General features: G+C 33.7%; 1 protein-coding gene across 1 annotated transcript in view; it reads left to right on the top strand.

The window, feature by feature from the left end:
* The window catches only part of LOC129956714 (uncharacterized), a 30,335-nt gene extending 14,576 nt beyond the window's left edge, over positions 1 to 15,759 (top strand). The window contains exon 5 of the mRNA XM_056068648.1: positions 15,571 to 15,759. Coding sequence (XP_055924623.1) covers positions 15,571 to 15,759 — 189 coding nt within the window. The remainder of the gene's footprint in view (positions 1 to 15,570) is intronic.
* Positions 15,760 to 16,263: the final 504 nt, after the last annotated feature.

The following is a 16,263-nucleotide window of genomic DNA, read 5'->3' as shown; positions in this document are numbered from 1 at the left end:
ACTATCTTTATGTACCCTTTTCTTTATTTCTGGCGTTATTCGATTTTTTTAGTGAAAAACTTTTGAAGAATTCCATCAGAAGATTTCGATTGAGTGAGCTCTAGAATAATATAATCTTCACCAAACAGATCGAAAAATTCACGTGTTCGGAATCTTTGGAGTTGAAAAATAAGGCCAAGAAAATAAAAAAGAACAATTCGTAAAAGAGTTTTCACTTTGTAAGAGGACGTATAATTTCAGATTCACTTTTGTGATCCATTTCTATTTTGAGAAAGCAATGACTTGTCCTGTGTACATTAATAACATAATTAAATCTTTTTTTATATATATAATTGTGATATAAAACAACTTTTAATTATATTATTTACTTTCAATTTTAAATATTATTTTATATCATTTCCAAATATAAAGTATCCTTGAATAATTTGTTTTATCTTCTATATTATATCAATAGTCACCTTTTGTATGAGAACAAAAATTAAAAATTCATCAACTTATAGAAAATTTATTAAAATACTTAAATGCATTTTTATAGAAAATATCCAAGAGTAATGAATTTTGAAATTTTAGTATATCAAGAATCAAAAAAGTTTGAATTACAAAATTCCATATAACGCAATGAAAGATATCAAATTGAATAAACCCGTCTAAACTTTATGCACATGTTACAATACTGGATTGTTCGAAGTATTATATTAAGAAATATTTTATTAGCGTAATTATAGTATAGTTACTGAAACAAATATATTTAAAGGTTATAAATTTACGAAATGCTCTTTGAAGTTGAGAAATCACCCTTTAAAATGAAGCTGAGAATAAAATAGTACTGTTAACTAGAGTTCAAAGAAAGGAAAATATCATTTGCGGTGTGATATCAGCTTTTTCATAGTATGAATCTAAGAAAAAAACATATAGTTGTTTTTCCATTCTTCTTGTCTGTAACCAGTGACTTCTTTTGTTACATTCATATTTGCATTTTCCCAACATATGTTTTAAAACTAATTTGCACTTTCAAATAAAGTTTGATTTGGTTTTCTATTCTGGTAAATTGTTCGTATGAAAAAACTCTCCCATATTTAAGTTTAATGAGAGTTTTTGTTCAAATTTAGCGTCATAATCGCTTGCAACACTGAACATTTTCATTTAAAAAGTAGAAATTCGTTTTTTTTAAAGATCCCTTGGATCGTGACTTCGATCCGCGCCGGCCGAAGACACCCTGTGTGTGTGTGGTGGCTGGTGCACGTTTAAATCTATCGTGGCCACAAATCCCTCCAAATAGAGACAATATCAGTGAGGGGAATGGGTCAGAGATGATCGTTCTATGATTCAGATCTAAATTATGATCCGTGGATGAGGGAATGAACTGTATGAATGAAGTCCGCCCTGTAAAAAGGGTTTTGGCGCATGAGTAGCAAAGTTGTAGTCTTGGCCATAGATAGCGCTACTGAAACAAGAGACACTATCTCGGTTTAAAATCGCTGACTTCGTCATCGGGCTTGTCTATGACAAGAGCCATAAGAAACAACAACAACAACTTTGTATTGAAATCTACTTAAAAAAAAATTTTCTATTGTTTTGCTCTTCTACTTTTCAAATGATGAACCAGTAAATGAAAAATGAAAAAAGTATGCATTTTTCAGCATTTTTGTATTTTTGAAGATAGTTTCTATGTGCCTAGAAAATAACGTAAGGAAGGAAATAAGCGAATATCCAAACTTCTTCCCTTTCTTTTATCATCGATGATATTGGAAGTTCTGGGACAGCTGTGACAAAAAAGTCTCTCTTCCCAATATCCGTGGAAACTACCAATGACACTTTTTATATGACAAAACAAAGCAGCAAATTGAAAGCGAAATCTGTTACCCTTTTCCCAGAGTGTAATTGAGGAAATGTTTAATTTTTTTACAGACAATTTCTTGAGGAAATTGTTTGGTTATTTCTGAATGAATTGAAAAAAATTGTATGTTATTTCTGTACACTATTAATCCTGAAAGTTATGTGCTTCAAACAGTGGTCGCGATGGCCTGGTCGTTATATCTCGGCTTCGAAACCGGAAGATTTCAGATTCGTGACCTGATTCCACCTAAGAACCGTCGTGTAAGCGGGTCTGGGGCACGTTAAATCCGTCCAGGCGAAATGTCCTCCCGCTGGTAAGATGTGGTGTGGAGAGGAGTATGCCAGCTCAAATGTCGTCCTCGTCATCTGACTGCAGTTCAAAATTACGAGGTGCATCTCAAAATAGCCTCAGTGTTGCTTTAAAATGGTACGTTAATATAACTAAACTAAGCTGCAAAAAGTATTTACCTGGCCATATAAATAAGAATTTTTGCACTTTTTTTTCGAATTTATCAATGATTAAATTTGTATTATAAAGTTTATTTATAAGCATAGCATTTAGGTGTATCTATTGATAAATTATCAGGCTACCTTTCGGAACCAATTGGTTTGTCAGAAAAATAGACCGCTTTAATAAACTTTAAATTATTCCATTCAATTTAAAATATATCTAGGAAAAAATCATTTTAAAATATCAAATTGAAATAGGCATTTAGATATGAATGCAATAGACATAAGAAACTATTAAAATAAATCCTATTTTAAAAGTTTCAGGCTTGCTTTATTTATTGTATAAATGTATAGGAACTAGTGCAAATGTAAATAATGTATATTGTGTACATTTACTAATGGAGTCAGACCATGTGACCTTCAGAGTGCTATACAAAACGTAACACTGCTGGTAATTTATTTTAGAATTGTGCGTTACATTTCGTGGCCCAGCAGTTGCCTTTCAGAGGCGCCGACACAGTCAATGATATTGCCGCATTGAAACGAGGCAGTCGACTCTCCATGGCCGAATGCTCATAGCACTGTTTTTATAATCAAGAGATTGTGAGTTCGAGTCCCGCTAGAGACAATGCGATTCACAGTTTGTGTAAATATTTAATTCTTTGTTTTTATGTTTCCCTTTATCTCATGCTCCAGAAGATTCTGGACATTTCTTTAGTTTACCAGACAAGTGTTCTGGACTTTTCTTACTGTCTCCAGAAAAGTATTCTGGAACTTTCCCTGCTAGTATAAAAGCAGAAGATTTGTCAGTCACTGGTTTCAGAGTTCAGTTAATAAATTGGTTTAACTCTACTTCTCTTGTGTTTCATTGAGTTCTATATTATAGTATCTATGTGGCAATACCAGGGGGGAAACGTCGACTGCACAGTGGAAAGGGGTGTACATCATTTGGCCTCTAACGAAGAAAAATCTTTTTATATGGCCATACTTTAGCCTAGATTAGAGCCTTTGAACACTCCTTAGACTGGTGCACGCCAGAGAGAAGCCTGGACACCTACCGACATACCAGCCATGCTCTGGGGGAATCCTCGTTTTCGTTTTAGTTCTTAGTTTAAACAAGGATTGGATCTCTGCGGCCAACAGTCTAGAATAAAGGATATTGGACTTGGGCTTCTTTCCTTAGCCAGAGCATCTATTCCATTTCCATGGTTGCCCACACGAGAAAGGAGCCACTGTATGCTCACTGACCTGGCCCTTGCGAATGTAGTTAATTTGGAAATAATGTCTTGGCGCAACTTCTCAAGAATGTGCGGCCAGTTCTTTAAGTATTGTATTGAGCTCTTGCTGTCTCTGAGGATCCAAATTTGGGAATTATCAGTCTCCAAAGCAAGGTCCAAAGTTCAGTTAATAGCAAGAAGTTCAGATAAAAAAACTGAGATGTTGTCTGGGTTTCTAAAACAATGCCTTGATTCCCCTCTTCTTGATTTTAAAAATATGTCACTTCAAGTTTTTACAGACTCCATTTTGCTCCCATCATTGTAAATTTTCAAGGCTTGATCGGGGATATCACCAATGACCTCTGGGGCCAATTGGCGCAACAACTCGGGATGTTCGTTGTATTTTGAAGATTAATACGCAATTCTTCGTTAAAAACAATATTATCAAATGAAGTTGTTTGCGTCATTTGAGTAAAAGGAATATATTGATCAACATCCAAATTCGCCAAACCCTATCTCCACATCAAACCAAGAGGAGTATGTTTCTTAAGCCTCCGATTGTTCGTCTAGTTCAGTAAGGGAAAAAAAAACATTTATTTCAAGTTAATACTTTCATGCCTTGGCATTTGCCACATTGAGAAAATACTTGAAACTCATTCATTTTAATGAATTTAATTAATAAAAATTTTTGCTTAAGGGTACCCATTCCCCAAAGTCTATTTGAACGGAATTTTGTAATAGTTGCTTGAACTTTATGACCCTAGCACATGCATGTCCACACAAAAGCAAGCACACTTAAACATATATGCACACTCTGTTTTATTGTTATTAGATAAATATTGTTACGAAATTTCTGGGTTCGTTTGGATAGTGGAAGTTATATGGTGTGGAGAACGCTCAATCAGCAGACGGCAGTAGAAAATAAAACAACGACGTTTATTTACACGAAGACACACAGGACAGCACAAAGACGACAACTATATACAGCACACAATTATCTTCAGTCGAGAGACGTGCACACAACAAGACTCTACTGCAGACAGTAGCGCACAGTTTGGTTCAGCACTAGCTTGACTCCGTCGCTGCTCTGCTAATCTCTGGAAGACTCGTTCTTCACCGTCGATTTCGACTACTCTACCTCTGACAACTTCAAACTGACTCCTTTTATAGGTCTCAGGAGGCGGGGCTAGAAGCCTCTCAACCAATCAGGAACTTTCGAGGTGTATATCGGTTCCCAATGGACGGATCAGGAAAATTCTCGATATTTCGGGTATAATCTATTTTGGCGCCAACGTCGCTAAATGGTAGCCTCGTTTGTCGCCACGCTCTGGGACCTCCGACGCGACACCCGGATTCCGTCCAATACAGATGACTGTAAAACGGTCTTTCTGATGATGGAACCAACTATGCTGGGTAGCAGCATCACAGATTCGTAACAATATTATTTAATAATGAACACGAAAATGTTTTCATTTTCAATAGGAAGAGTTTCATCAATGCAAATGAGGTTAACTTTAATTAACTAACAAAAATTTGAAATGTATATTTCAACATTAGATTATCAAAAGCATATTCATAACTTGCCTAATTGTTGATTTTATTGCTTCTATTATTGTATAAATCTTTTTTGTAAAAGAAACTAGTTTGAATTCCTAATACTAAGAACATTATTAATTACATTATAATGAATAGAATTAATTTTGGAACACATTACTTCTACTATAAAAAATTCGTGAAGACCGGCGATTCTCAATTTCAACTTTAGCATTGGAATTTCTGAATATGGATATAACAACTCTGCACAATACCGTCTCCGAATATTTGCAATTTTCCAAATTGTGCTGGCGTTGGTTACCTAGAATTTTTACTGAAGAACACCAAGTATAAGGATAGGTTTATGCTTTAAATTTTTTAAACAGGTGATAAGGAAGGTGATCAATTTTTAGAGAGCATTTTCAAAGAGCGTGGGATGTGATTTCTCATACACCCCAGAGATTAAACGTCAGTCAATGCTATGGCATCAGACGACATCATCAATCCGTCACGGCTAAGCAGGAAATCTCCAGCAACCAATCTTATGTAACCGTGCAACTCAACAGACATTGAGTCTTGTCAGTAGAGTTTGTGCAACAAAGAACAACAATATGTGGAGTACCTTTTTTTTGCTACGTCAAAATTCTGAGGTGCGATATAGAATAAAAGATGTGGCGTTTTAGCATTTAGAATTTTTTTGCTGCATAACATTTCCTGACCCTATCATGCCCTTCAGAATTCAAAAACTGATCAGAGTTTTTGGATGCAAACAGATTGTCCATCTACCATACAGTTCAAACTTGGCGAAGAGCAATTTTCACTTATCCCACTACCTAAAAATTTTTCTCAGCTGCGTGTATTTCGCCATAGATAAATAGATAGAAGAAGCAGTTAAAAATTGGTTATTTTCCCAGGCAGGAGATATCTGTAACTTAGGAATAAAAGAGCTTGCAGTCCGTTCTGATAAATATTAAAACAAATAGGGAAACTGTATAGAAAAATAGAAAAACACATACGGAATTAAATGAAAAAAAGGCATTTGAAAAAAGTATATGATGGATTAAGTTTTATAAGAAATTGAATCTTATTTTCCGAATAATTCTCGTATCTTAAAAGTAATAATTTCAGTTGTTAAAGCCCAAAATTACTCATAGAAAAATCAATGTGTTATTATTAACTTGAGTACTGCTTCTTTTTTTTTCTTCTTAAAAATTAAATGTTTTATTGAATCCTTTCTTTTTTATGATTCAATTCTTTTAAACAAATATGAAGAAAACGTATATTTTAATGTGTATTGCTACAGGTGGTTATCAAAATAATGGAAACACCATAAATTTATAAAAAAACTATTTAATTAGTATGGTGTAGGACCGCCTTTGGCATGTAATGCAGCTTGAATTCGCGTAAGAATCCGTTCATACAAGTGTTGAATAGTGTTTAGAGGAATATTGTACCATTCTTCCTGGAGATATTGTTCTGGGAGAGATGCGAATGGAGTATATCTATCCCGTATTGAACGCTCGCAAATAGAGGATGACTTTTCAATTATATTGAAGTCGAGTGACTGTGCGGGCCAAGGCAGATGCTTAACTTCATACTTGTGTTCATCAAACCATGATTGGACACGTCTCGCTGCAGGATAGTTGCATTATTGTCCTGAAAAATTCCATCTCTTGCAGGAACCTAAGTTTGTATCATAGGATGGACCTGGTTAGCTAAAATTTCTTTACACTTCTCTCCAGTGATCCTTCCTTTCGGGGTTACGATTGGTTCAGCAGAACACCACGACATGGCCGCCCATATCATGACAGATCCACCTCCATGCTTGACAGTTGGAATGAGACAATCAGGATCATATTTTTCTGCAGGTGTCCTCCAAACGTGAACCCATCCTATTGTAGGGAATAGTGTGGAACACGATTCCTCAGATCATATTACTTTCTTCCACTTATCAATCGACTAAATTTTGTGAGTGTGACACCATTGTAGACGACATTTACTATTATTATCTGTGACAAGTGGCTTGGGAATTGATGTTCTGCCATAAATGTTCTGTTTATGAAGGTGCCTTCTGACTGTAATCACTGACACTGGAGAATCCAGATAGATATTGAGCTCTAAGGTCACTTTTGTTGCAATTGTTCGATTTTTAAACATTAAAATCCGCTTCAATACCCGTCGGTCTCTTTCTCTGAGCTTCTCTTTCCGCTCACTATTTTATTTTGCCGAGCTTGTCTTGCCGCATTATGTGTATGCTGTCATGACTTTAGATATCGTACCTCTCTAGAAATGGCTAAAAGTTGGGATGTTTCGTTCGCACTTGCTCCAACTAGACGGTGCCTACAATTTGGCTTCTTTAAAAATCTGAGTGGTCCGAAATTTTACGCGTTCGAAAAAATTCCAAGAATTTCAGAACTTTAACAAAGCCAACACATACTACCAGAATATATACATTACTATTTATAAAAACCTGGTATCTATTATTATATTTTAATGCTTACGAAGCGCATTCAAAGATGTCACTTTTATTCACAGGTATTTCCATTATTTTGATAACCACCTGTACTTCGTAATATTAATGTGATAAAAGTTCGACTAAGATGAAAGAGATAAATCCGGTAATTCTAAATTTTTTTAAAGCTCCATATTTGGGCAAAGTAAATTATTTTCCATTTTACTTTAAAATTATTTTTAAATGAGCATCCAGAGATTGAGAGTACCAGATAGTAGAATATTCCAATATATCTGATGAATGCTAGGAACGAACAATTTCTAAAGTTTGAAAATGTAGGATTAAAATGAACTGGCTTTCCTAAATATAGATTGGTCAATGTTTGTATGTATTATTAAATGAAATGTATTATGTATTATTGAAGGATAATGATTCATGAAAAAAATCAGATAAATGAATATATTATTCAAAAAGATAAAAAAAAAGAACCAAATCGCTTATGAAACTTCCGAATCACATACGCTTTTTAATTCAACATAAAAAGAAGAAAACATCGCATACTTATTATTTTCCTTACTTATCGACATAATGAAGGATATAATCTATTGCACAATTGTCTCGACAAAATGGAGCTACGCTTATGAATTATAACGATCGAAAAATGGAGCCACGTTCTTATTTAATACGACAATCATTCAAAACAATGCTGTCATAAGCTATAAAAAAATTGAAAAGGTAAGGAATTGTTTGATTACAAAAGAATGTGCTTTTCTATTATTTGCACTTTTTTGCATACGAAGCATAAATGAAAATAACATTGATCCTAGAATAAGTTGATGTCAAAAGTTAATTGAGTCTCCACATTTCAGACCACACTAATGCCAAATCCCATCTAAAAGATTTTTTAGTATAATACCAATCCGTCTGAAGCCATAAATGCTCAACGGATGAAAATGAGTGCGTGGTTTCTATACCAAAGCATTAGATTATATACGATTTTGGATGAAATATATTAATGGGAAGTTTACCTGCTTGTGCATCTATGTTCATCTTGACAAGAATATAGAAATATAAAATAATTTACCCAGTAGTTTGGATTTATATAGCCTACCAACTTTTAGGTATTTGTCTTACATAAATATGATGAATATTTCTATGAAACAGAAATAAGCATATTACGTTAAATTCACAAAAGAATACATATTTTTAAAAAGTTTAATGCTATGTTTTGCAAGAAATATTCATTTCATTATGATTATCCTTTTGTATAAAGTATTCAATTTGGCTAGAATGTGATTTGCAAATTAGGCACATTTAATTCAAAAGTTAAAAGTTTAGTAGTGTCAATGTGTAAGTATCACCAATGCAGGAATCACCCTAATTTCACACCATTCAGTGTATGACTACCATTGTTTAAATTTGGTTTTCCTATGTTGTAGAACACATAAAAAAATTATAATTATTCTAACATTTTAGATGGAACGATCTATCGCTTTCAGAATCACTGGAACAGTTCTATGTTGAATGCACTGAAGTGGCTTATTTTTCTTTAATGCCAATAAATAGCCACAGAGCCATCATTTTGGGGAAAGTGGAGGATAATTGAGCATTATCTGTTCCAGCTAATAAACAAATTACGCGTAGAATGCGACGAATATATATTTCCGAGATTAAAGCGAAATAACATTGAAAATGAAATTAATTTCTGAAATATATTGTTTAAAATTCGTATAAGAATACTAAAAAAAAGAGCATCCAGGGCGCTCCAATAATAAGATTAAAAAAAAGAGAACAGTAAACATTGTAGATTCCTAAAGGTAAAACAGTTAATGAGTTTTTGACAACTCACATTTAGTAATATTTCATGTACGTGGGAATTATAAGTTCCAGCAAATGGTGCTACTTAAGATAAACATATCTATGCCTTTATTTGAAATAATAAGTGTTGATGTTTCTAACGGCACTTTTCATACACAAGCCCACTGACAAAGTCAGTGATAAAAAGCCAAGGATGCGTCTTGCGTCTCTTGTTTTTCAGTAGCGCCATCTAGGGACAAGAATACGTCTTAGCTACACACACGTCACAGCTCTTTTTATGGGGCAGACTTCATTAATGCATTTCATTCACTCTTCCACAGACCGTAATTTAGACCAGAACAAATGTATACTCGCGCCAGCCACCACACAGATGGGGAGTCTTAGGCCTGCGGGGTTCGAACTCGCAACCCACGACTCGTGAATGCAATGCCCGACCAACCAGGTTATCCCGGCCCAGCGAAAATAAGTAAAATCTAATAACAAATCTTCCAACTTCAATAAGTTTCTTCTCTGATTTCATAAATGTTTATATCATATATTTTATTTTTGGTGACCAGCTGGCACACCAGAAAGTTTATTTCTGTTTAATTTAAATTGGATTTCTGATGCATAACTTGAATTTCAGGATTCATTGAAAAATAAATTAAGATTCAAATTGTGGCACATAGAATGGCCAGGCCCGATAGAATCAAGTTCCTTAACATCGAAGAGTAATTAGAAACGCAACTGTGTAATTTATTTGTCTTCAAATATTTGAGATGATATAACATAGCATTCATATTCTTCATGAAAACTATGTAGATTTTTCGTCAAAACAACTTCATTTTTCGTTAGCTTTTAATAAAACATGGAAAACACGATATTCAATATTTGATAAAAGCATGAAAAAAGGCTCGAATGTTGGCGCAGCAATGTAACTGATTGTTGAAAATTATCCAAAAAAATATCTTTCAGAAATTACTAAAATATAGGAAAAAAACTTGCATTTAATTTTAATTTCCATTATCAAAAAGACATCCAAACATTGATCAGTTTTTAATTAATTTAAAATTCTAATAAAAGTTTCAATAACATTTGTTAACACGCGCTTTTACTCATTCAAAAGTATATCTGTGTCTGTTTAGTAGCTGTAATTCTAACAGTGTATCCTTTATTCTGGGATCATATTCGGGCACACTTAGAAATTCATACATAGATTATCATTTTTAAATCTGATATAGAAGACATGAAAGCTCATAACCATTGATTTGTAATTTCAGCAAACGGAATACCGAACTTTTATCATGTGAGATCATGATGTCGTTTTGACTAGGGGATTTTGAATCTCGAAATAGCGTAGGCAATGAATAATGAAATTCAAAATCGCGTAGGTAATGAATATTGAAATTCGAAATAGAGTAGGCAATGAATATTGAAGCTCGAAATCATGTAGGCAAGGAATTTTGAAACTCGGAATCGTGTAGGCAAGGAATATTGAAGCTCTAAATAGCGTAGGCAATGAATAACGCATGACGGACAATATTCATCATCATCTTTTAATTACATATATATATATATATACCTTTTTACTTGCTTTTAGCAGTATTGCTTTATTATTACGTATGCTTCTTTGACACCAGATGCGCTTTTAAAAGTTTGACGTAGAACTATGACATCATAGCATCATCATAGAATTCATACAATGCCAGAGCATTTACTTCTTTTTGTAAAAGTTTTATTGAGTTTCAAAATTAATGGTCTTTAAGATTTTATGGATGTAATCTACAGCAAGGTTAAAATTCCAATGATATAACCTATTTAATTCCTTTGGCCATTCTGAGGGCATTAATATGAGGTGGCTGACTCAGAAATTTTGAGGATACATAAATGTTTAAACAAGTGGATCCAATCTCAGATGGTGGAACATATTTCCTTGAGATGCACGGAGCCTACGTGCAAGCGATTGTTACACAGACTACAGTATTTGTATTATTATCAGAGATGTACATTTCATTCCTAATATTTAGAGACGGCAGATAAATGAGTTTTTCCCAAATCGTCAATTTCATATTTTTTATTACTTACTCTTAACAATATTCTTAATATAACTATTATTATGAAATTCTTATTACATTTATTTAAAAAAATACTTAATACAAAACATTTTTTTCAGACGAAATGTCATGATTTTGATTTTTTTGGATTGGCAGTATGTTTAAAAATATCCTAAAAATTACATTATTAATATTCAAGGTGCTAATATCGATACAGTACACTCCTGATTATCCGCGGAATTGGGTGGCGCGGGCGCCGCGGATAACAAAAATCGCGGATAATCCGTAAAAAGCTAAAGAGCGGGTATAGCAAAAGAGAAAACAGTCATTCCCACTTTGAAAAATCGTTTTATGTGCAATAAAACGTAAAATAAACAGTAGGAAATATTTAACTAATGCTTAATATTTTAGTATATCACTCAAAACTAACCTAAAATGCATTTTGTTAATGAAAACATAAAAGTGCTTTGCACTTACGAGAAGCTTCAAGGATGCACAGAAAAATGAATACATATGTACTGTTTTAATACTGTAATGTATTATGTAATTACAAAATCATAACTGTAAAACTACACCTTTTTGAAGAAATCAGTCTTAGTGTTTGCTTCTTGCTTTGGAAGCATTTTCTCTTTGCTTGGAAGCATAAAAAAAACTTATTGCGGCAGGCGCGGATAACCCGCCCGCCCGCGGATAATCGGGAGTCTACTGTATTTATATTCAAAACTACTGGGTTCTATACATTGAATCTGCAAGAAGCGTTTCGTATCTAAGGAATTTTATCAAGCATAAAATCAATCAATGTTTTCGAATGAAGCACTAAATTTTTGCAGAAAAATGGAGATTGGTCTTTTACAAACTATTATAGATTATATTGATTCGATTCAAATCTCTATACTCTGAGCATAATTTACAAAATAATACATTATTGATTTGCGATAATGGACTAAATTGTTTTGCCAATAATCAGTCATTGCGTTAAAATAGTATTTGGAAAGATTTGAACGTAAATTTCTATAACAGTTACTTACAAAATTTAAAAGAAACCTAGACAAGTTTGGAAGCATTGAATTAAAGAGTCAGTAACTGTTATTGAAAAATAGGAAAGGTATATTATAAAAAAACGCACCAATTTGCAGTTACAGGCTGTCGAAATCCAATCAGAATATCTTCGGCGGTATCGGAAACTTTAACCAGATTAAATTAGTTTTGGATAAGTCTGGAAAAGAGTTACGCTAATATGATTAGCACTAACGATTTTCGATTGTTGCCTGCATAGAAATGTCAAGCTCAGGAAAAATCTGTTCCTTTTGGGATGTGATGAAACGTATGGGCCGTTTCAGAAATCGTTTGGTAATTTCTTATTTTATTTAATGTTGTTATAATAATGCATGACATTAAATGAGAAGTACTAAAGTGGTAATATGAACACTATTAAGGGAGAAAAATAATATGTTTCTGTATTAATAAGCTGAATGATTTGGAATAATAAGTTCAATAATGCATTGGCAAAAGGTGTTTCTGCAAGCCTTGAATATAACTAGGGATGCCGAATATTTTCAGAGTGGTTATTACGTAACCAATATCAAAAAGTCACAAATACAAGTGATCAATACTTTTCAAAGATGGGTGTGATTCAAATCCTTGATACGATCTTACTGATGAAATTTCGATTACAGGTTTTGGATCACGCTAGGAAGTTACAATCGATACGATATCACTGAAATTTACCGGAGCGGTAACTTCACTGGAAAGTAACAATCGATACGATCTGTCCAATGGAAGCTCTCGAAAGAAATCTGTGATTGGATTGAAAAGTAAACGGACCGGTTTTTGGAATTATCGTATCGTATCATTGAATTGCCTATCACTGAAATTTATCGGAGCGGTGATTTCACCGAAAAGTGCGAGGCTTCACTGGAAAGTGCGAAGTCACCACTCCACTTTACGGGAGTGACCGATATTCGTATTTGATGATGCACTATTCCATACAGATCATTTTTAATTGCTCATGACATGATTGACTTTGATTACATGTACTCAGTTTACTGCTGGCGGCATCTGTTGGTAGAATATGGGACTAAAGTAAACATTTTAAAGAAATGACATATATTTTTAACTCATCTTTTCCAGAAAATGGTTCACTCTAATAAATAAATTAAATAAATAGTTTTGAGAAAAAAAAATTAAGAAGTAAGCTGAAACAGATAAATTAATTCAATCACACGTTACTTAAATTAGTAAATTAAGTATTAATTACAATTAATAAATTTTATATTTACTATTAAGTAATAATTTTCAATTAATAATATGATTGAAATAACAGGTGTTTGGAACGCATATTTAAAAATAACAATAGCAATATTATTTGTTATTCAAAAAATCGTCGATTATGCATCTCTAAATATAACTAATATTGAGCTATATTCATAATGCTGTTTATAAAAATTATGTTAAAAATAAATAGAGGTAATTAGTAATAAATAGTAATAGATGTAATTAGTAAAAGTTTATAATGAATTCACTCAATTTTTAAATGTTTTGATAGATTTCTCAAAAATTCATTATGCTATGAAAATTATTCATAAACCATCTTAAGCCTCAGCGATCTCGTGATAAGTTCTCCAATTCAAGACCAGATTCAGCCAAATGCCCATCGTATATACAGGCCTAGTACACGTTAAATGTGACTTCGCAAGGCTTATGTTCTTGCATTGGAGTAAATTGGAAGATTCGGGAGGAGGAATACTACCTCAGGTGTCTTTCTCTTCTTCGGACATGAATTAAAAATAATAATTGTCTGAAAAATGACAATGCATATGCTCTAATTAAAAAATTTATTTCAAATAAATCAAAAATAATTACTTAGTGGCACGAAAATTCCTATATTATACATTCTGGCTCCAGAAAAAGTGAAAGTGTTTTTCTAAATATTTATTATTTACATTTTTCTGATTCAATTTTATTTTCCAGTATTTTTAAAACAACGAAAAAAATTTATTTATTCTTCCCTAAGATTTCTTTGTTATCGAATAATTTTGAATTGATTAATGCAAATTCTCTGACAGGAAAATAAAATCATTTGGGCTGCAGTTGTGCAGATGTATCTGTTAAAGAATGTCAATAGTTAATATAAGGCTATTTTTAAATTTAAATAATTAGCATAATATTTTTCATAAAATGTTATAATACAATACTTACAATATATATATATATATATATATATATATATATATATATATATATATATATATATATATATATATATACACTCATGTCCAAAGTTAAGGTCACAAACATAAAATCTGCGAAAAATGAAAAACTATTCACTGTGTTGCCACGAAAATTGGCACAGAGGTACATTACAATGGAAGAAAGAACATAGACGCATAACAACATGGAAAACATTTTAATTGGGAATTAAGAAACAGGATATATCAAAAAGGGTTACATTATGAATCAGAGATAAAGCATTTATCTCGGGAAAAACCTGTCTAATATGAAATATGACCACCGTGCACTGCTTCACAGCGAGGTTTCATACTGTTTATGAGTATGTCAATAAATGCTTGGGGCAGCAAAGCCCACTCTTCCAAAAGCGCGCCTTTTAACTCTTAGAGTGTATTAGGAGGGAGGTTACGCTGTGCAATGGCTCTTCCGAGACCATCCCAAACATGTTCAATAGGATTAAGAACCGGAGACCTCGAGGGCCAGTCCATACGTCGAATATCCTCTTCCTCAAGAAAATCGTCAATGATCTGGTCTCTGTGTGAGCGCGCGTTATCGTCCATAAACACGAATTCTGGGCCAAAAGCACCCCGGAACAACCTCATATAGGCTTCAAGGATCTCATTCCTATAGCGATGTGCATTGACAATACCCGCAGCGAAGACGTGCAGTAGTGTATGACTGCCCAACATTATGTCACCCCAGACAAGGATACCTCTGCCACCAAATCTGTCGATTTCCATTGCCTAGGAGGGATGATAGTGAGCTCCTCGCTCTCTCCAGATGAAGATTCGACGATTTACTCTTTGTGTGGTAAATCTCGACTCATCACTGAAAAGAACATGCACCCATTTTTGCTGTGCCCAAAACTGATGTGTTCGGCACTACAACAACCGGGCTTTTCTGTTGTATGCAGTCAAAGGGACGCACTCAACTGGTCGCCGGGCATAAAGGGCCCTCTCTGCTAGACGTCCGTATACTGTTTGTCTGGAAATTTTTATTCCAGACGCAGCAACAAGGTCAGGAGCAAGTTGAGGAGCCATTGACAGCTTATGCCGCCGTGCGCTTAATGCCAAATAGAGATCCTGTGCAGGCGTCGTTGCTCAGTGACGGCCTTGACCGGCCTTCCTGGTTACAGTATCACTTGTTTGGAATGATTCCACATCCTAGATACCACTTTCGGTGCCACTTGTAACCATCGAGCCCCCTCCGCTTCAGAGTGCCCAGCTTCAAGCCTGCCAACGGCTCTCCATCTCAAGGAATCGTCTAAACGTTCATGAGAACTCATTCTCACAATATTCACAAAATTGCAGGCAAAAATCCCAGATGCCTAAACGGTCTAATTTCAGTAGTTCCTCAAACACTAATGCTAAACAACATTATTTCCCACAACAAAGGTTAATATTGTGCTACCGGTCCTTCACAATATATAAAATATAATTTGTTTAAATTTTACTGGTAGCCATTTAGAACTACTTTGAAAAACATTTTTGTGACCTTAATTTTGGACATGAGTGTATATATATATATATATATATATATATATATATATATAATGTTGATTTTTCGAAAGTTTAAAAATATTATGTGTTTAAATTTTTCACGAAACTCTTATGAAGGAAATCTTAAAATGATCATACGCCTACCCGAGAAAAACATATATTGTAAAATATTCATCTTCTTTTCCATTCAAATCGTG

Source organism: Argiope bruennichi, chromosome 11 (genome assembly GCF_947563725.1).
Source record: "Argiope bruennichi chromosome 11, qqArgBrue1.1, whole genome shotgun sequence".
NCBI classification, from domain to species: Eukaryota; Metazoa; Arthropoda; class Arachnida; order Araneae; family Araneidae; genus Argiope; species Argiope bruennichi.
This window is presented reverse-complemented; position numbering and strand designations above follow the sequence as displayed.